The following is a 21,325-nucleotide window of genomic DNA, read 5'->3' on the forward strand; positions in this document are numbered from 1 at the left end:
CCTGTAGGGAATTTGGATCAACTGCAGGGAGGGGCAGAACAACCGGTGGTAGAGGTTGTTCCCTGCAGCTGCGGTTTGGCAATGGGAATGAAAATTTGTAAAATAAAATTTAAAATAAAATTACAATGGGAACTTGATTTGGAGCAGCCATGGTTGGGATTGGTCCCCGGGCTGCGGGATTTGGACATGGAGAGGTCATGGGTGATGGCCTCGGGCAAAAGTTGCCCCTTTCAAAATTTGGGTATGCCGGCCAGCTGGGGGGCTGTGATGACGAGATTTGGACGTGGGGTCCAGCCTTGGGTGTCGAGGTACGACCTGGGTCCCACGGGGGGTCTGGTGGAGTGTGGCGTCCCTTGTCCGTCGGGGCGCCGTCCGAGCTGGTGGCTCGGGCCGGCAGGGTCACCGGACCCTGGTGGGGGTTAAGACCTCCAGGGAGGTCCGAGGTGGTTTCTCAAGCCTGGGATGGCAAATATTGAGGACCACTAGGGGGAGGTGTTGTGGGTCGCGCTTTGGTGGTGGCACCGCAGATGGCCAGCTTGGGCCTGATGTAGTGATCACCCGGGCATGCGACCTGACACCCTCTCCCTGAGACTCTGGGACAACCAGCATGTGGTGACCTGGCATGGTGGTTGGTCTATGGACGCGGGTCAAACCGAATGGACAGGGATGGAGATAGCCTGCCGGACAACCATTGGGGCATCTGTGGAACGTGATGGTGTGAGTGACCTTCCACAGATGCTCCGTTATGATTTATGGACTCTCGGGTTGGGAAGAGAGCCATGGGGATGTGAATCGGGAGATGTGTAACGAGCCGAGCATATGGGCCATGCTCGGCTGGCATGTGTATGGCAAAGCATCCTTCTTTGGTGAGGTTAGTAAAAGGTGACAAATGTTTAGCATGGGTAATCTGTGGGTTAGATGGAAATTTAAGGGTGGATTTTTAAATGCCATGGTGGACACTGTACAGTGACGCCATTATTGATCCAGGTGTGTAGACCAAAGTGTTGGAGGCTGTGATAAAATTAATAGGGTAGCAAGACACAGCTTTCAACTGGTTGCGGGGGCAACTGTGCTGATATTTGGGACGCGGGATGATGGGGATGTAGTTGTGTAGCCTGAGGGTCAACGTGGTGCTGTGCGTGTCCGAGGTGTGTGGACCATGTCTTCTGGGTGGGTCTCCTGGTGGAGCATGGCTGTTGACTGGACCTTGGTGTGGTCAAGTGTGGGTGAGCACTGGGGGGCTGCAGTTCTGTAGTCGGACTGGGGGATGATGGGGAGGTGCAGGGGACGTGGCTGTAGGGATGCCACGCACTGCGACCGTGCCCCCCAGGGCCGAGGTTGTGTGTGCGGTAGTGTGTGTTTTGGCAGCAAGTGCTCACCACATTGGCCAGCTGGGGCTGCTGCAGCTGTGTTCCTCGCAGGGGGGCCGAAGGATGGATGGTGGGTCGCACCCTTATGGACACTCATGGGCCATGTTGGCGTTTTGACTGCTCACCTTGTCCCGGTGACCCTTGCACGGTAGAGGTGCAGAGCTGTCGTGGCCACAGGTAGTTGTGTAGTGATGATCACCGTTGGATGCGGATCCACATACCTGCCAGTGTAGTGGGGACAAAAGAGAAATTTGGAAGTATTTGGTAGGCCCAATGTGAAATTTTGGGAATTGTATGGGTGGATGACACTCTTGGACCTGACCAACCTGCAACTACCTGCACTTGAGGTGAGTGTTTTAAGGAGTACTGTCCCAGGCTTCAGGATTTGCTTTGGAAATTGGGGACATGTAAATTGGAGTTGGGAGGCGGGTGTGAGTGATGACATGGCCGGTGAGGGGATGGAATGGGAGCCACAGTGTCTTGTGGGTGGCGTATGTTTTTGTATTGTGGTTAGGTGTTTTGATGTGGTCGTGAGAGTGGAACCTGGAGAGTGAGTGATGATTATTGGAGATAATGAGGGGCGATACCTGTGCTTTTGGAAATGTGCTTTTGGAAAGATGTGATGGTTTAAATGTGAACTGGGGGGATTTCACATGTAGCAGGCCATGGCAAGCCTTGTAACACCTTTTACACCATCTATGGAATTGTACTGAATTGTGCTGAGTTGTGTGGAGAATTGAATGGCAGTGGGGGAGGAAGTGTGTTTTGGGGTCTTGTGGGTGGGGAAGGTGTGTGTGTCCGCAGGTACAGAGCAAGCTCTGAGGAGCGATGCCTGCGGGCCCCCCTCTGCGGCAATTACCCCTGGCAGCCGGTGGTAACTGGAAATTGGAGCTCGTCGCTGGAGGGTCTGGTTGGGCGCCGCGGGGTGAGGAAGTCCCCCGGTGACCCGTGTTGCTGCGCGAAAGCAGGAGGCAAAGGAGCCTGGTGTGTGTGGAGACCCTCACCGGCGAGGTAACGGCGGAAAGGGGCTGTTGGGCTGTCACGGGGCCAAGAGGTAAAGGGGGGGGGGGCAATGAACTTGTAAGTCGGTTGACTTGTTTTTGGGACTGCGGGCACCACAGCCTGATGCGCCCCCACCATCTTTTTGTGCGGTACCTCCCCGCTGCCTAGTTGAGGAATGCACACACACGTGAATGACATCAATGCCATGGCCCTGCAGGGGGTGTATTGAAATAAGTGCTTTGTTGATTTTTGAAATGCCTTGATGACCTATGGAATGAGAATGAGTGGTTAAGGGGTCTGTGTTGCATGAATGTGGGCGAAATCCACCGAGCCGTGTCACTCACCTGTAACATCTGGACAGGGCCCGTGGAAATTTAGGGGGATGCATTGGGGATGGCCCCGCAGGTAAGGTTGAGTCTTGTGGCATCCACCGGGGGACGCGGTCTGTAGACCGGGGTATGTACAAAGGTTAGAGTTTTGAGTTTTGGAAAGATGGTTAAGTTTTGTGGTTAAGTTAGTGTTGTGTGTTGTTGTTTCCTCCCTCCACAGGAACAACGAAGAAGATGTACATACTTGCATGATGGTTAAGGGGTTCAGCATGTTAAGGAAGTGTAGGTAGGTAGTCCGACTCACTTCCCACAGCCCTTCCTGATTTATTTCGTAGGTTAATTAAGTGTGTGACAGTAAGTGTTAAGGCTGGAATGGTAGCCCTGCGGTGAACCTTGCAGGAGCTACGGTTCCAGGGGGGGGGGGCTGTGTTATGAATTTGGTAATGCAACATCTAGAGCTAGGTAGATCTGAATAGGTAGGTATTCGGCTGTCGTGACAGGGACTCTACATGTAATAAGTTATTGATGTTCAGGCGGTTGTCGGGGTAAGATGTATGAGTGTGGATCTACCTGGAGATTCGAGTGTTAAATAGTGAGGGATTAAAGGTAACGCCCCTGTGAGTATCACCTAGTAATCAAACCTTTGTCCTTTATGGCACTGCAAACCACATAAACATTAGTTAGGTCCTTAGCGCAACATTAAATAATCCCCTTTCCCTGACAAGGACTTCGTATTAAATTGACAGGAAACCAGGTCAAAAACACCGCCACAATTTGGCCGCCACCGTGTACACCTCCAAAAGGCCTACAAACCTGGCCGGCACGTGTTATGCCGGGACCGCAGGGTGGCGGAGGGGGGAGATGTCAGGAGTCGCGGGAGGCTTTGATTGGCTGAGGAGTGCGCCAATGTGACGTCATCGGCCACCAATATAGGCGACGGTCGGACGCCATTTCAAGAGTTGAGTCGCAAGTCACACGGAGTTAGTTCGCCAGTACGAGTTGGAGAGGACACGCCATTTCGGGCAGACGCAGGCAGGCACCAGAGAGTTGAGCGGTGGTGGAGAGTTGGAGAGGACACGCCATTCCAGTCGCAGTTCGAGTGCAGTTCGGGTTGTAAGGAGTCGCAGGAGACACACGAGAGCACACCCAGTTGGCACTGAGCAGTTCGTGGCACTTGGCTGCCAGCACTCCCGCGTCGAGTCGAGTGGAGTTGAAAGGAGTCCTTCCTGTCCCTGGTCAAGTGGAGCCGCTGGCCTGCGTCGGACGCGTGGTGCTTGGAGCGAGGGGCCTCGTGGTGTGCGATCGGGCCGGAAGGAGCGGTGCTGGACACCAACAATACAAGACGACAAAGACAGATAAGCCCGATCTCCGCGTATATTTTGAACGACGGGACGTGTTATTTTCGTGATTAATCTCCCTCGTTTGTGTTTGCTGTCAGTCGTGTGGGGACGTCCCGATTTAGGTTTATTAGAGTTATTAGATTTACCGGCGGGCTTTTTCACTGGCTTTACTTTTCCTAATAAACCCTTATATTACTTTTTGTACATAATATCTGAACGCAGTTTTCCTGGGTGTTTGATTTTAATAGATAAGGTTGCGGAGCCTTCGCTGCGTCCCGCCATTCCGCGCGTTGGTGTTGAACTTGAGTCCGCCATTGAGTGTTCGCCTCGGGAGTTAAAGTCTCGCAAATCGGTCATCCGTAACTGTGGTGTTAATCACGGTTACGCGACAGTATGTATGTATGTATGTATGTATATATGTATGTATATATGTATATATATGTATATATGTATATATATATATATATATATATATATATATTATATATATATATATATTTATATATATATGTATATATGTATATATATGTATATATGTATATATATATATATATATATATATATATATATTTATATATATATATATATATATATATATATATATATATATATATATATATATATATATATATATATATATATACACATTATATTTTCAGTGCATTCAGAAAGTATTCAGACCCCTTCACTTTTTAAACATTTTGTCATGTTTCAGCCTTATGCTGAAATCATTTAAATTCATTTTTTCCCTCATCAATCTACACTCAATACCCCATAATGACAAAGAGAAAACAGGATTTTAGAAAGTTCAGCAAACTTATTTTCAAAAAACAACTGAAATATCACATTGACATAAGTATCGTTATGTCGGTGGGGTAGCAATATGTAGAGCCAGATAGATATGTGTCGGTAACGTGCTTCGTCTGTTGCGGTAAGGAATCTACCTTGTAATAAGTTTCATGTGTAGGCGTTTTGTCGGTTAAGAGTATTTCTGTGGAGAGACCAGGATGTTCGTGTGATAAATAGAATGGGGATTAAAAGAATAATGCCCTTGGGTGTCCACACCTGGTAGCCAAACCTTTGTCCCTTATGGCAATGCACACCAACATGGACATGTAGTGAGGTCCCTAGTGCAACACAAAATAATTCCCTTCCCTGACATGACTTTGAAAGACGAACAGGCAAGGAAACCAGGCTGGGGCACAGCCGATGATGGCCGCCGCCAATTACACCTCCGACAGGCCTAGCCACATCGAGTGGCCAGGCGCTATGACGACGCCACAGGGAACGAGTGCAGGGGCAGTGCGGTCGGCACGGACCTCCAGCCGGCGAGTCGGTGGAGGGCACTGATTGGGTGGCATGCCAGGACTGACATCACCACCGCGGGAAGGTTATTTAAGGGCGCCCGAACGCCATTTTTCTCTCTGGGTGCTTGGACATTTTCGCTCTTGTGGCTCTTGCTCTCTTGCATCTCTTGCGGTTCGTGCTCTGGAGATTCCTGGCCCTGGCAGTCCCGGTGCGATCCTAAGTGGAGAGAGTCCTATCCCTGGTTGTGTTGGCTTGAGAGTTGGCTTATCGATCGTGTGTGAAGATCGACCTCGTGGTGCTTGGAGCAGTGCTTGTGCTTGGAGCTGTGCTCGGTGCTTTGGTGTTGGAGCGAGGGACCTCGTGGGTGCATCAGGGCCGAACGGAGCCATGTTGGATGGCGGACAAGACAAGACGGACAGATAAGGCCAATCCCCATTACATTTTACACGACGACGCAATTATTTTCCTTTAATCTATTCCTGTGTTTGTATTTGACGTCAGTGTGTGGGATCCCAATCTAGTAACTTTATTTATTACCGGTGGGTGCTTTTCCTGTCCTTCCCTTTTTACCTAAATAAACCCTTGTATTATTTTCCCTTCCCATTCAAAATCTTGGTTGTTCGCTTGAATTAATTTCCCTGCAGGATCGATCTGAAATATCTGCCGCCGGCGCGATCCAGGTAAGCGCTTGCGCAGCTTCCATTTTCCTTCTTCCTCCCGCGCGACCATAGTAAAATCCGTGTTTGGCCGTCGCCTCAATTAAATCCGTTCAGGCCTATCTGTGACCTTCTGGTGTTAACTGGATTCGCACGACAGTATTCATACCCTTTGCTATGACACTTGACATTTAGCTCAGGTGCCTCCCATTTCTCTTGATCATCTTTGAGATATTTCTACACCTTGATTGGAGTCCAGCTGTGGTAAATTCAATTGACTGGACATGATTTGGAAAGGCACACACCTGTCTATATAAGGTCTCACAGCTGACAATGCATATCAGAGCAAAAACTAAGCCATGAGGTCGAAGGAATTGCCTGCAGAGCTCAGAGACAGGATTGTGTCGAGGCACAGATTTGGGGAAGCCTTCAAAAATATTTCTGGAAACCAGGCACCGCTCATCACCTGCCCAATACCATCCCAACAGTGAAGCACGGTGGTGGCAGCATCATGCTGTGGGGGTGTTTTTCAGCAGCAGGGGCTGGGGGACTGGTCAGGGTTGAGGAACAATGAACGGAGCAAAGTACAGAGATATCCTTCATGAAAACCTGAAACAGAGCGCTCAGGACCTCAGACTGGGCCAAAGGTTCACCTTCCAACAAGACAATGACCCGAAGCACACAGCCAAGACAATGCAGGAGTGGCTTCGGGACAACTCTGTGAAGGTCCTTGAGTGGCCCAGCCAGAGCCCTGAGTTGCACCCAATCGAACATCTCTGAAGAGACTTGAAAATGGCTGTCCAACAACAGTCCCCATCCAACCTGACAGAGCTTGAGAGGATCTTCAGAAAAGAATGGCAGAAAATCCCCAAATCCAGGTGTGCAACGCTTGTCACGTCATACCCAAGAAGACTCGACGCTGTAATCGCTGCCAAAGGTGCTTCAACTAAGTATTGAGTGAAGGGTCTGATTATTTGTCAATGTGATATTTCAGTTTTTTCTTTTCAATAAATTTGCAAAACTTTCTAAAATCCTGTTTTCTCTTCGTCATTATGGGGTATTGAGTGTAGATTGATGATGGAAAAAACGAATTTAAACGATTTCAGCATAAGTCTGCAACATAACAAAATGTGAAAAAGTGAAGGGGTCTGAATACTTTCTGAATGCACTGTATGTATGTATGTATGTATGTATGTATGTATGTATGTATGTATGTATGTATGTATGTATACACATACATACACACACACACACACACACACACACACACACACACACACACACACACACACACACACACACACACACACACACACACACACACACACACACACACACAAGCTTGGTAAGCTTTTCTCTGACATCGTTTCATGACGTGCTGGACATTGAAATGCCATGGGGTTACTGGCCTGGTGATGGTTCCTTTTGCCTGTGGGTCGGTGGAAACCATTCCTGACCCCCCATCCCAATATACAGATATCAGCCTTTGGTGGCCTCAAAACAGATGTCAAGGCCAACGTGTGGTCGCTTAAAACCTTGCCCAGATTCTGAAGTGCCTACACCCAAAATTGGGACCTCGAGGTGCTATGGTTCAGCAGCGAAATGAATAACGTACAAACACACAAACAAACAAACACTTGAAAATATGTTCAAGACACGATAAGACATGCATATCAGCTTTGAAAACTATACAAACTCGAGTCAATTTTCTGTGGACTCACCGGTGGAGTCGAAAATGTGCTGTACATCCGATCCCAAAAGGTCACTTCCTTGGGTGGAAGCGGAAACAGCTTATGAAAGAAAATCCAGGTCAAGGCAAATGATCCCAACAGAGACATCAAAACTTGTGTGATGGAGTAACACAGCCTTGTTGAGAATTTCAAATTCTGCAAAACACACCATTTCATACACACAGCTGTTGCTCACAATAACTTTGATTAATGATAATAGCTATTTCAAATACCTGTACATTCAGGAACCTGTTTACATGGGCAGCGACAGTTACAGTCTTCTCAGGCCGATCAAACTTGCTGGGCAATGTTGGTTGGGATTCCATTCGTCCTGTTTCAAGGGATCATATTATGGGAACACGTGCATCGATATACCCCGCTCTTTATCTGTAGTGTTCCCGATTTGATTATCACACACTTGTTCACCACGATTTACTGGGCAAAACCACGGATAAATTGATGATACAAAGAAAATGAAACAACACGACATCCGCCATTACGTGGACGACGATAAGGTAGTCAACCTGCTGCTGCAGAGATGTCCTGGGATTACATGTCGTGGGGTGCTGGAGAACGAGCATGCTTGAAAATTGTGATTAGAAATAACACGCAGGGCTAGCTTGTGCACCTCGGGACAGTGCTCAGTACTTGTAATTATATATTACACCATTTTATATCATAATTCGTACTTTTATAAACCCATCGCGCCGTTACTTTAATAGGCTCCTGCAATCTATAAAACCAATTGTTATCTCCGCCACCGAAGTTGGAGTTGAGGTTATGTTTTCACCCCTGTCTGTCTGTTTGTGAACAAGATATCTCAAAAAGTTGTGGACAGATTCAGACAGAATTTGGTGGGAAGGTTGGGGATGCACCAAGGATGAAATTATCAGATTTTGGTGAAGATCCGTCTGGATCCAATAATTTATTTAAATTCGAATCTGGATCCTGATTAGAGAATTTTAAAGTGATTCGTCACCAATGAGTGATGGGGCTAAAACCGATATACAGCACAATGCCTCAGAGGTATGGATGGATTCGGACAAAACTTGCTGGAATGGTTAGATGTGTGACAAGTACAAATCAATTAAAATCAGTTGAAGATCTGAATATGGATCCGGATATGAGAATTTTAAATTTTTTTAGTGATTCTTCACCATCGAGTGAAATACAGAATATTTCAAAAAGTTGTGGACAACTTATGACAAAACCAGGTGGTTGAGTTGGTCAGATGACAAGAACAAGCAGATTCGATTTTGATTCAGGTCCAGATCCAGCCTCATCAGTGATCGAGATCTGCCCCATTAAAAAGGGGGATTTTCTCTTTTATCGTTTCTTTTTTTCATGCGGTCCATGAGAAGGTCATTTGCTGGTGATTTTTGGAGAACAAATTAGAGAACAAATGATAAACATGCTTTTTGTCACCATCTACAAATGAGATTGACTTACTGGAAGCCGTGGCCAAAGCCAGCGCAGAAAACAAACAATCACAACCAGCAGAAAAAGGTAGTAAACGAAACTCCAGCAGTTGGCACATTGCCAAAAGTTCTTGGTCGTCCAAAACCAATTGAAGAATGATTCCTCCTGTTCAGGCAGAGGGAAAAAAATGAAGACAAATATAGCTAAAAGTAAGTGCACACATTGGAGGACAACAGATCAATCTTCAACCAATCATACAAAAATGTGCAATTAGGTGTCCGTCTGTCTGAAGATTTTTGACCGCGATACATTCGGTCGTTGCTTATTCAATCTCAACCAACCTTGACAGGAGGACAAAGGGTCACACAATGAAGGATGCAGAGAATTCATTTGACCACCTCCCCACGGGGGCTTTACCCACCAACGGGGTTGCATGTTGAGGTGTCTATCCACGATAAGATAGCTTTATCATGGCGTTTTTGCAAGGATGCTTCTAATAACAAAACTAATTATAGCATAATATTAATATTATTACAAAACAATATTAATCTTACTATAATTCACCAAATGTCCGTCCATCTGTCTGTCCATCCGTCCGTCCGTTCGAAGGTACTGCAAAAACAGCTGAACCGATTGCAACGATATTTTGGGTGGGTAATCCTGGGATCTCCTGGAGTAAAATAGGGTATATTGTTTTTGCAATTTCAGCTTTGGCCTCCAGCATTTTCAGGTTTGGACTCCCGCATAACGTTATTTTCCCGGGTGCCGCAGAAACGGCTGCACCGATCGCTGCTCGGATGCACCGATCGGACTCGGTAACCTCGGACAAAGACCTTTTATAAGGACATGGGTTGAATCCCTGCTTGAGAGAATGCCAACCCCCTCACCGCCATCAAGGCCGTCTCTCTAACTCACAATCCCACGAGATATGCAGAAAGGACGACCCAAAACCAATGATCTTCTTTTTGATTTGTATATAAACATCATTGGAAGTAAATAATGACCTCGGCCAAAGTTCAAACGACATGGGTTTAATCTCGACATGAAAGAATTCCACATCGCTATTTGGGTAGTGTATAAGCTAACAGATCGCTGTCTCCATCGATCTTGCCAAGGCCGTAACACCTATCGGCTCAAAATCCTTTCAACTGTTGACTTGGTAGTTTTTACAATGAAGGAAACACTTATCGGGAGTACATACGACATGGCGATTGTGAATGTGACTGCTCTGAGGCGTCTTTCGCTCTGCATCGAGTTATTCATTACATTTATTCATTTAATGATCATTATGCTCATTCTTACGCTCATTAAACGTTCATTGAACATTAAAAGATCATTAAACATTAAACGTTCATTAAACGATTACGAAAATAAAAACGAAAAACATTACGAAACTAGAACGCCACTCAGTAGAGCGCATACTCCCGCCATGGGTCAAGTTGGAATAATACGTTTTGTTTAACATCCCCTCTCCCCAAAACAATAAATTAAAAAGAAAGTAGGCCCTAACTGTCAGAGAATTAATTTTGATATATCGCGGAATTAGAGGAGAAAAACATCATTTAAGAATAAGAATAAAAGCTTTAATGCAGTAAAACAGAAAAAAACATTCCCCAAAAAATTCCCCAAAAAGATTCCTGGATCCAGAATAATATCCTGAGCTTCACCAAAAACTAAGGAATTCTTCCTTATCCCAAGGACAATCATCCCACCAAATTTCATCGAAATCTGTTCAGAACTTTTCCAGATATCTTGTTCACAAACACACGAACACACAAACGAACACACACACACACACACACAAACGAACACGCACACACACACACACACACACGAACACACACACGAACACACACACACACACACAAAGGAAAACACACACACACGAACACACACACGAACACACACACGAACACACACACGAACACACACACGAACACACACACACACACACACACACACACACACACACACACACACACACACACACACACACACACACACACACAACCAACACTCAACACAGCCACTGAGCTTGGCGGAAGTGGCGTCACTACTGTCACTTCCCGGGATACTCTGGGTACCAGCGACGTCATAACAATGGCGCCGCTTTTCTCACTGCATTTCCTCAAGAGGAATTTCCTCCTCCCCATATGAAGGCTACCGATGGGGTATTATCCATGCTGTTTCATTTTCAAGCAAGGAAGCAGCATGTACCATTTTTAAAGTCTCTGGTGTGACTTAATTAAATTAATGTCGTTAATTATTAATTAAAATTGCATTATTAATTAAAATTAATTAATGTTGATGAATCACTCAACAAAAAACTAATTATAGTAGCCGGATCTGGATTCGGATCTTCACCAAAATCGAATCATTTCGTCCTTTTCACAAACCCAAGCCGTCCACAAAATTTCATCTGAATCCGTCCATAACTTTTTGAGATATCCTGCTCACAAACAAAGACAGACAGACAGGGTTGAAAACATAACCTCCATCCACCTTGGGTGGCCGAGGTAATGAAACCCAGGTAATGTATGTTTGGAGAGGGTGCTAAACTTTCAAGAGCTCAGTCGAAAAGTTGTAGGCCTTGATCAGTAACGTTTGCGGCATAATCTACATTTGGGAAGCGGAGCGAGGATGGTCGTTCAGTAGGGAGACTAAAAATATTTGAAGAAGATGGAGAAAAATAACATTTTCACAATTTCTGGAATTTTCTGGATTTCTGGAATTTTCACAATTTCTGGAATTTTCTGGATTTCTGGAATTTTCTGGATTTCTGCAAGGCATTTTCTGGAAGGCCACAGGCTGACTGCTTCCCACTCTAAAATATATCCAGCCAATGGGTAGATAATAATACACAACATGGATGGCAAAATGGATCTAACAACATCTATTATTTATGGGCTGGCAGGGTAGCTCAGTTTTGTAGCTCAGGTACCACTGAGCCTTACTTTGGTTCAATCCCCAACTTGGTCGGATTGTATCAAGACTAAATAACGAAATGTACGCCATTCTCAGAGCAGTGACAGTAGGGGACGCTTCCGTATTAGAACACACCGGACTCGGATGAAGGACGCACAACGTAAAGGAATCCACGGGGACCTTAAATGCCGAAGGAGGCCATTAGGCCCATCAAAATGGTACAATCCTGCCAATATCCATGTACCCCTCTATTTGCAGTGCATCTCGATATTATTATCCGATTCAAGGAGAAACACCTCCACTGTTTCTGCTGCCACCACCTTTCCAAGGAGACCATTCCATGCGTTAACGACTCGCTGAGTGAAATATCACGGCCTTAACGTAATCTTAACTCTCTACATTACTCGCAACCTGTGGTCCCTGGTCATATCACTCACAATTCTGCCAAAACCTTGCTTGAACTTATTCTATCTTTAGTGTATCCCTCTTTATATAAAACATCTATATCAGATACCCTAACTACATTGTATTCATAGAATATTTACCCTGCGCAGTCAACTTGTTGTGAGGCAACTCTTCTGTTTTTAAAGGGGTTTTTTTTCTTTGATCCAATATGCTTGCCAGACCACGTGAGCGATGACATCATAAATTTATATTCTCCAATATAATTGTTGAATAAATCACGCTCAATACATTTCAAACTGATCAGACGAAGCGTTGTCCCTGTCGAATGAAGACGTCATAATTATGGCACCAATGACGTCATCGTTAACAACACCTATTCCCCATATGGAGTTCTTTACAATTAGCCACGTTTCAATTTTTTCCATGCAGCGGTTTTGGAGGTATAGAGGTGCAACATTTTTAGGTTTTTCCAAGATGGCGCCTGTACCACTTGACCTATGACGTCATGATTATCATTAAAATATTCTACATCAGGAGGCGCTCCTATGGTGAAAATTTCGTGCCCATCAGACCAACAGTTGCTGAGAAAAAAATTCACAATGATCGACACGTGTTGTACTCGTCGAATTATGATGTCATAACGAAGGCACCTATGACATCATCATTAACATATCTTACTCCCGATGAGGAGTACTTGACAATGAGCCATGTTTCCATTTTTTCCATTAAGCGGTTTGGGAGATATGGAAGTGTAACGTTTTCCAAGATGGCGTCCATATCACGTGACCTATGACATCATAATTAGCAAAAACATCTACAGGTAAAATGCGTTCCGACGGTAAAATGTAATGTCAATCGGACCAACGGTTTCTGAGAAAATGAATTATAAAAATGCAGACACGCACATACGGCACACGTACGCACCCGAATGCCTCACCCTGTTTTCCGCTTCGCGAGCACAGGGTAATTACCGCCTTTCTGATGTATAAATTCCTGTCTCCTCCAGCTGCTCTTTGTAGCTTAGTCTAATCTAGCCCCATAATCAATTTAGCAGGCCGACATTGAACCCTGTCAATGGCAGCCATTTGTCCTTCCTGAGATGTAGTGACCAAAACCACACAATATTCCAGATGAGGCCTCACTAAATGCTGAGACAGTGTTAACACTACATTTTTTGATTCATAATTTATCACCTCTCATGAACACAGACGACAACCCTGTTGGCTTCACCGAGAGCTACCTGGTGCTGTGCTGTCTCTGCTTACCCTCATATATCTGTTGCCACCCCCAGATTATTCTCCTGAGTCACATGTTCCAAGTCTGCCCCTTGAATTATGTATCGGCCCAATTTTCATTGTCCTCACCCAACGAAAGTCTGTTGCTCTCACATCACAGACAAGTTGGTGACCTATTTCTTCACCACCTCTCCTGTGCTTTAGCTCAATCTGCTCTCAGTCATCTGACCCTCCCCAACAACTCCAGGATTTATTTGCTCTTCCAGTAAACCCCACCTGGTTGAACTTCCAAAATCGAGGACCACTGCACACCTCAACTCCGGTGGAGCTCCCTCCACCTGCTCTCTCAGCTTCCCAGCATCGCCAGCTATTCAAGGATGTAGGCCTACTTCCAGTCACTCCCTCATGGTTAAACTCCCAAAATGCAGGAATTTTTTACGTACAACTTCTAAGCTCGTGGAGGAGTGAGAACACAGAATGGATCGGAATGTAACAGAAGAAAAGGAAGAGTAAAAATAGAGGAGATGAACACACCAACACCAGGATTGAGGAACCACCTTTGGAGACCATTTTTACCCACAGAGCAGGTGTTGGCCTTTTTTGGGCACCGTGGTCCCCTTTTTGAAGCAATGTTTTATGGCCGGATGCCCTTCCTGCCGCCAACCCTGTTCGTCGCCTCTTGCAACACACAGGGAATTACCAGTGAGCTGGTACTCAATTTGCCGACCTCGGAAGGATGACAGGCTGAGTCAACCCTCCTGGTGTTAATTCAACGATCAATAGGGATGAGCCCTAACCCTAAACCAAACCCAGGATCCTAGGATCCCAAGCCCGCACCCTAACAGCAAAGCGAACACCAGACTATAGGGACAAAATAGAGGGAGACATGTGGGGAACAATGAGGGTGAGGGGAGGAGCCAGTGGGGGGGGGGGGGGGTGAAAAGATAGATAAGGTCCAAATTTCCTGGAAGGAAAAACTGGTCACTTGGAAAGAGTAAGGCTTGAAGAGGGTTAATGGGAACTCCATGTAGGATCACTGCTCACTTCCACTCATTCGTTCTTCTTTCTTTTTTTTTCTCGCCTGTGGCACAAAATTACACGTCCTCTCCACCTCATCCTTCCCTCCAGGTTTTGAAGACACCTGTTCAACCCCCATCCAAAACTTTAACATTTTCTACACCTGTTAAATCACACCCCACCACTCCCAAATTTTTGCTTACTTATCCCATCTTGTTGATTCTTTCTGTCCTCCCATACAACTCATCGTTACCTGCATCCCTTGCTGGTCCGCCTCCGTCGACGTTCTCCCTCCGCCATGCTGTGGGCATCTCCCTTTCCTGCTGCTGTTCCCTTTGTTATGTTGCGTCCTGATCTGCTCTGTGGCCGAGCTCTTCCATGAGCCTTGACCTTGGATAAAAAAATATTTATTTCACAGAAAATAAAATCTGGATGAAGGTGTCGCACAGAGCTAATGTTTTAATTACACCAAACCATCTACAATAACATGGAAATATTTACAGATGCAGATAAAAGGGGAAATTGCAAAGTTATAGGAGTTCATGTCTTTCCGAGTTTGACCAAATAATGATGCCAAAAATGATGATGATGGCAAAAATGCCACTAATGCAGGTGAACATCATGGAGGTACCAGAGCGAATGGTGTTTTATGTTGGTTTTGCAAATATGTTATCACTGTGGTCATTGCAACTTGAGTGCACAATCAGGTAAGTTTAAATACATCAAGCAGCATGATGATCCAGCATGGCCATGGCATCTCTGAGCACCTGGCTCTTGCAGGATCTACCTGGTTCAGAATCCCATGAACACTGTCATGGCTAAACCTTGGGCCTTCATCACTAACATTAACACCGTCATGGCTTAACTGGGCCATGACCTTTATCACCAACATTAACACCGTCGTGGCTTAACTGGGCCGTGACCTTCAGCACAAACATTAACACTGTCATGGTTTAACTGGGCCGTGACCTTCATCACTAACATTAACACCGTCATGGCTTAACTGGGCCGTGACCTTCAGCACGAACATTAACACCATCATGGTTTAACTGGGCCGTGACCTTCATCACTAACATCAACACTGTCATGGTTTAACTGGGCCGTGACCTTTATCACTAACATTAACACTGTCATGGCTTAACTGGGCTGTGACCTTCATCACTAACATTAACACCGTCATGGCTTAACTGGGCCGTGACCTTCATCACTAACATTAACACTGTCATGGCTTAACTGGGCCGTGACCTTCATCACTAACATTAACACTGTCATGGTTTAACTGGCCCGTGACATTCATCACTAACATTAACGCTACCATGGCTTAACTGGCCCGTGACCTTCATCACTAACATTAACACCGTCATGGCTTAACTGCGCCGTGACCTTCAGCACTAACATTAACACTGTCATGGTTTAACTGGCCCGTGACCTTCATCACTAACATTAACAACGTCATGGCTTCACTGCCCCGTGACCTTCAGCACTAACATTAACACTGTCATGGTTTAACTGGCCCGTGACCTTCATCACTAACATTAACAACGTCATGGCTTCACTGCCCCGTGACCTTCAGCACTAACATTAACACTGTCATGGTTTAACTGGCCCGTGACCTTCATCACTAACATTAACACCGCCATGGCTTAACTGGGCTGTGACCTTCAGCACGAACATTAACACTGTCATGGCTTAACTGGGCCGTGACCTTCAGCACGAACATTAACACTGTCATGGCTTAACTGGGCTGTGACCTTCATCACTAACATTAACACTGTCATGGCTTAACTGCGCCGTGACCTTCAGCACGAACATTAACACCGTCATGGCTTAACTGGGCCGTGACCTTCAGCACAAACATTAACACTGTCATGGCTTAACTGGGCTGTGACCTTCATCACTAACATTAACACCGTCATGGCTTAACTGGGCCTTGACCTTCATCACCAACATTAACACTGTCATGGCTTAACTGGGCTGTGACCATCACTAACATTAGCACTGTCATGGCTTAACTGGGCTGTGACCTTCATCACTAACATTAACACCGTCATGGCTTAACTGGGCCGTGACCTTCATCACTAACATTAACACCGTCATGGTTTAACTGGCCCGTGACCTTCATCACTAACATTAACGCTACCATGGCTTAACTGGCCCGTGACCTTCATCACTAACATTAACACCGTCATGACTTAACTGCGCTGTGACCTTCAGCACTAACATTAACACTGTCATGGTTTAACTGGCCCATGACTTCATCACTAACATTAACGTCATGGCTTCACTGCCCCGTGACCTTCAGCACTAACATTAACACTGTCATGGTTTAACTGGCCCGTGACCTTCATCACTAACATTAACACTGCCATGGCTTAAATGGGCCGTGACCTTAAGCACGAACATTAACACTGTCATGGCTTGACTGGGCCCTGACCTTCAGCACGAACATTAACATTGTCATGGCTTAACTGGGCCGTGACCTTCAGCACGAACATTAACACTGTCATGGCTTAACTGGGCCGTGACCTTCAGCACTAACATTAACACTGTCATGGCTTAACTGGGCCGTGGCCTTCAGCACTAACATTAACACTGTCATGGATTAACTGGGTCGTGACCTTCAGCACTAACATTAACACCGTCATGGCTTAACTGGGCCGTGACCTTCAGCACTAACATTAACACTGTCATGGCTTAACTGGGCCGTGACCTTCATCACTAACATTAACACTGGCATGGTTTAACTGGGCCGTGACGTTCAGCACGAACATTAACACCGTCATGGCTTAACTGGGCCGTGACCTTCAACACTAACATTAACACTGTCATGGCTTAACTGGGCCGTGACCTTCAGCACTAACATTAACACTGTCATGGTTTAACTGGGCCGTGACCTTCAGCACTAACATAAACACTGTCATGGCTTAACTGGGCCGTGACCTTCAGCACTAACATTAACACTGTCATGGTTTAACTGGGCCGTGACCTTCATCACGAACATTAACACTGTCATGGTTTAACTGAGCCGTGACCTTCATCACTAACATTAACACTGTCATGGTTTAACTGGGTCGTGACCTTCATCACTAACATTAACACTGTCATGGTTTAACTGGGCCGTGACCTTCATCACGAACATTAACACCGTCATGGCTTAACTGGGCCATGACCTTCAGCACTAACATTAACACTGCCATGGCTTAACTGGGCCGTGACCTTCAGCACTAACATTAACACTGTCATGGCATAACTGGGCCGTGACCTTCAGCACGAACATTAACACTGTCATGGTTTAACTGGGCCGTCACCTTCATCACGAACATTAACACCGTCATGGCTTAACTGGGCCGTGACCTTCAGCACTAACATTAACACCGTCATGGCTTAACTGGGCCATGACCTTCAGCACTAACATTAACACTGCCATGGCTTAACTGGGCCGTGACCTTCAGCACTAACATTAACACTGTCATGGCTTAACTGGGCCGTGACCTTCAGCACGAACATTAACACTGTCATGGCTTAACTGGGCCGTGACCTTCAGCATTAACATTAACACTGTCATGGTTTAACTGGGCCGTGACCTTCATCACGAACATTAACACCGTCATGGCTTAACTGGGCCGTGACCTTCAGCACTAACATTAACACTGTCATGGCTTAACTGGGCTGTGACCTTCATCATTAACACCGTCATGGCTTAACTGGGCAGTGACCTTCAGCACTAACATTAACAATGTCATGGCTTAACTGGGCTGTGACCTTCATCACTAACATTAACACCGTCATGGCTTAACTGGGCCGTGACCTTCAGCACTAACATTAACACCGTCATGGCTTAACTGGGCCGTGACCTTCAGCACTAACATTAACACGGTCATGGCTTAACTGGGCCATGACCTTCAGCACTAACATAAACAATGTCATGGCCTAAATGGGCCATGACCTTCAGCACTAACATCAATACTAACATCAAAATATCAGAAATTGAAGGCTTTTTTATTTTAAGCGATTTATATAAACATCCGTTAAATCACATCACATGCAAATCATCAAAATCTGAACAGTATTTGTCGAATTTAAAAGAAAGCCACATCACTGTTCATATCGGTAGATATTATTCCATCGTGTTTCATGTTTTTCTCCAATATTCGATGTGTTCACATTCACGTGTTCACATTCACATGTGTTCACATTCACATGTGTTCACATCATTGATCCGATACCAGGGAAATATTCCCTCAAGGAATGTAAAATGGTGTTTAAGGAGCACGTGGAACCCAAACATGGTAATGATCATTTACCTTCACCGGAGGCGTGTAAAGGAAGCTGGAAAGCCAATCAACAACGGTCAAGGGCTTCTTTGCGGGAACAGCAAACATCTTGACGAAGAACAAATGTTTCGACATGAGACAGCCGGCTAATACTAATACAAACAACAACCACAAAGCGTTTGCACACTGGGGGAACCAAACCGATGCGTCCACCATGCTCGAAACTCCAGGCGCTGTGGCCTGTGACGTCACAAAACCAACTTTATGCGTTTGAGGATGGTCCACGGAAACTGGTATTTGCCGTTTACAGAATGTGACGTCACAAAACCGAGCGCACACGCCCCGCCCCTTCATTAACCATGACGAAATGGATGCACGTGATTCGCAGAGATCACATCGAAAACGTTTATCTATCTATAATTCCAGTAATCTCTGTCTGTACGTTTGTTTGTCTGTGACCGCTGTTTCTCGACAACCACGGGTCCGATATACTTTTAACTTGCCAGCTATATTGCTGGGGACCCGAGGATGTGCCTTTTCAAGGTTTCATATTAATCGGACAATTACTTACCGAGCTATGTCCAAAAAACGATTCAACCAATCAGAGAGCAGCGAACGATCGCGTGTGCCGAACGTGGCGGACACACTCTGCCTCGGATGGCACATTTGAGAGCGTATTCATTTATTTCACGTTTGCAAACTATGTTGGCGCTATGTTGGCGTTAAACGATGTTTTAAAACTAATTAAAACCCCGGGGGGATTGTCACTGTACTCGCAAGCCGTTCGCCGTTCGCTTTGGCGTTGCGAATGAACCAAAACATTTCATGCACCAAACCATTTCATGTAAAGCGTTCGCCGTTCGCTTTGGCGTTGCGAATGGACCAAAACATTTCATGGACCAAACCATTTCATGTAAATAGAGGGGGGGATATAATTTTAGATATAGATATAGTACGGGCATGCCCTAGTCTATCTATAATTCCAGTAATCTCTGTCTGTCTGTCTGTACGTTTGTCTGTGACCGCTGTTTCTCGACAACCACGGGTCCGATATACTTTTAACTTGCCAGGTATATTGCTGGGGACCCGAGGATGTGCCTTTTCAAGGTTTCATATTAATCGGACAATTACTTACCGAGCTATGTCCAAAAAACGATTCAACCAATCAGAGAGCAGCGAACGATCGCGTGTGCCGAACGTGGCGGGCACACTCTGCCTCGGATGGCACATTTGAGAGCGTATTCATTTATTTCACGTTTGCAAACTATGTTGGCGTTAAACTATGTTTTAATAAAGTTTTAAAACTAATAAAAACGAATTTGCGATTCATTCGCTTTCCTGCGCGTTTGTGCACGCGATGGCGATTGCTTTACCAAACTCCGGAAGCCGTTCGCTTTGGACCAAACCATTGCATGTAAATAGAGGGGGGGGTTCTGTGGTCGTTGCGAATGGACCAAACCATTCATGTAAATAGAGGGGGGGGATTGTCACTGTACTCGCAAGCCGTTCGCCGTTCGCTTTGGCGTTGCGAATGAACCAAACCATTTCATGTAAATAGAGGGGGGGGATATAATTTTAGATAGATATATAGTACGGGCATATATATAGTACGGGCATGCCCTAGTCTATCTATAATTCCAGTAATCTCTGTACGTTTGTACGTTTGTCTGTGACCGCTGTTTCTCGACAACCACGGGTCCGATATACTTTTAACTTGCCAGGTATATTGCTGGGGACCCGAGGATGTGCCTTTTCAAGGTTTCATATTAATCGGACAATTACTTACCGAGCTATGTCCAAAAAACGATTCAACCAATCAGAGAGCAGCGAACGATCGCGTGTGCCGAACGTGGCGGGCACACTCTGCCTCGGATGGCACATTTGAGAGCGTATTCATTTATTTCACGTTTGCAAACTATGTTGGCGTTAAACTATGTTTTACAACTAATAAAAACGAATTTGCGATTCATTCGCTTTCCTGCGCGTTTGTGCACGCGATGGCGATTTCTTTACCAAACTCCGGAAGCCGTTCGCTTTGGACCAAACCATTGCATGTAAATAGAGGGGGGGGATTGTCACCGTACTCGCAAGCCGTTCGCTTTGGACCAAACCATTTCATGTAAATAGAGGGGGGGGATATAATTTTAGATATAGATATAGTACGGGCAATGCCCTAGTCTATCTATAATGCCAGTAATCTCTGTGTGTGTGTTTGTACGTTTGTTTGTCTGTGACCGCTGTTTCTCGACAACTACCGGTCCGATATACTTGAAACTTGCCAGGTATATTGCTAGGGACCCGAGGATGTGCCTTTT

General features: G+C 45.6%; 1 protein-coding gene across 1 annotated transcript in view; it reads right to left on the bottom strand.

Moving 5' to 3' along the window:
* LOC137414544 (uncharacterized) overlaps nt 1-19,322 on the bottom strand; it is a 198,733-nt gene extending 179,411 nt beyond the window's left edge. Inside the window, exons 1-3 of the mRNA XM_078786296.1 lie at nt 19,041-19,322; nt 9,185-9,319; nt 7,727-7,891 (exon numbers count right to left, since the gene is read on the bottom strand). Of these exons, the coding sequence (XP_078642422.1) occupies nt 7,727-7,891; nt 9,185-9,319; nt 19,041-19,226 (486 nt within the window). The 5' untranslated portion in view covers nt 19,227-19,322. The remainder of the gene's footprint in view (nt 1-7,726; nt 7,892-9,184; nt 9,320-19,040) is intronic.
* Between the last annotated feature and the right edge of the window lie 2,003 nt (nt 19,323-21,325).

The sequence above is a fragment of the Myxine glutinosa genome, chromosome 11, assembly GCF_964187855.1.
Source record: "Myxine glutinosa chromosome 11, kmMyxGlut1.1, whole genome shotgun sequence".
NCBI lineage: Eukaryota > Metazoa > Chordata > Myxini > Myxiniformes > Myxinidae > Myxine > Myxine glutinosa.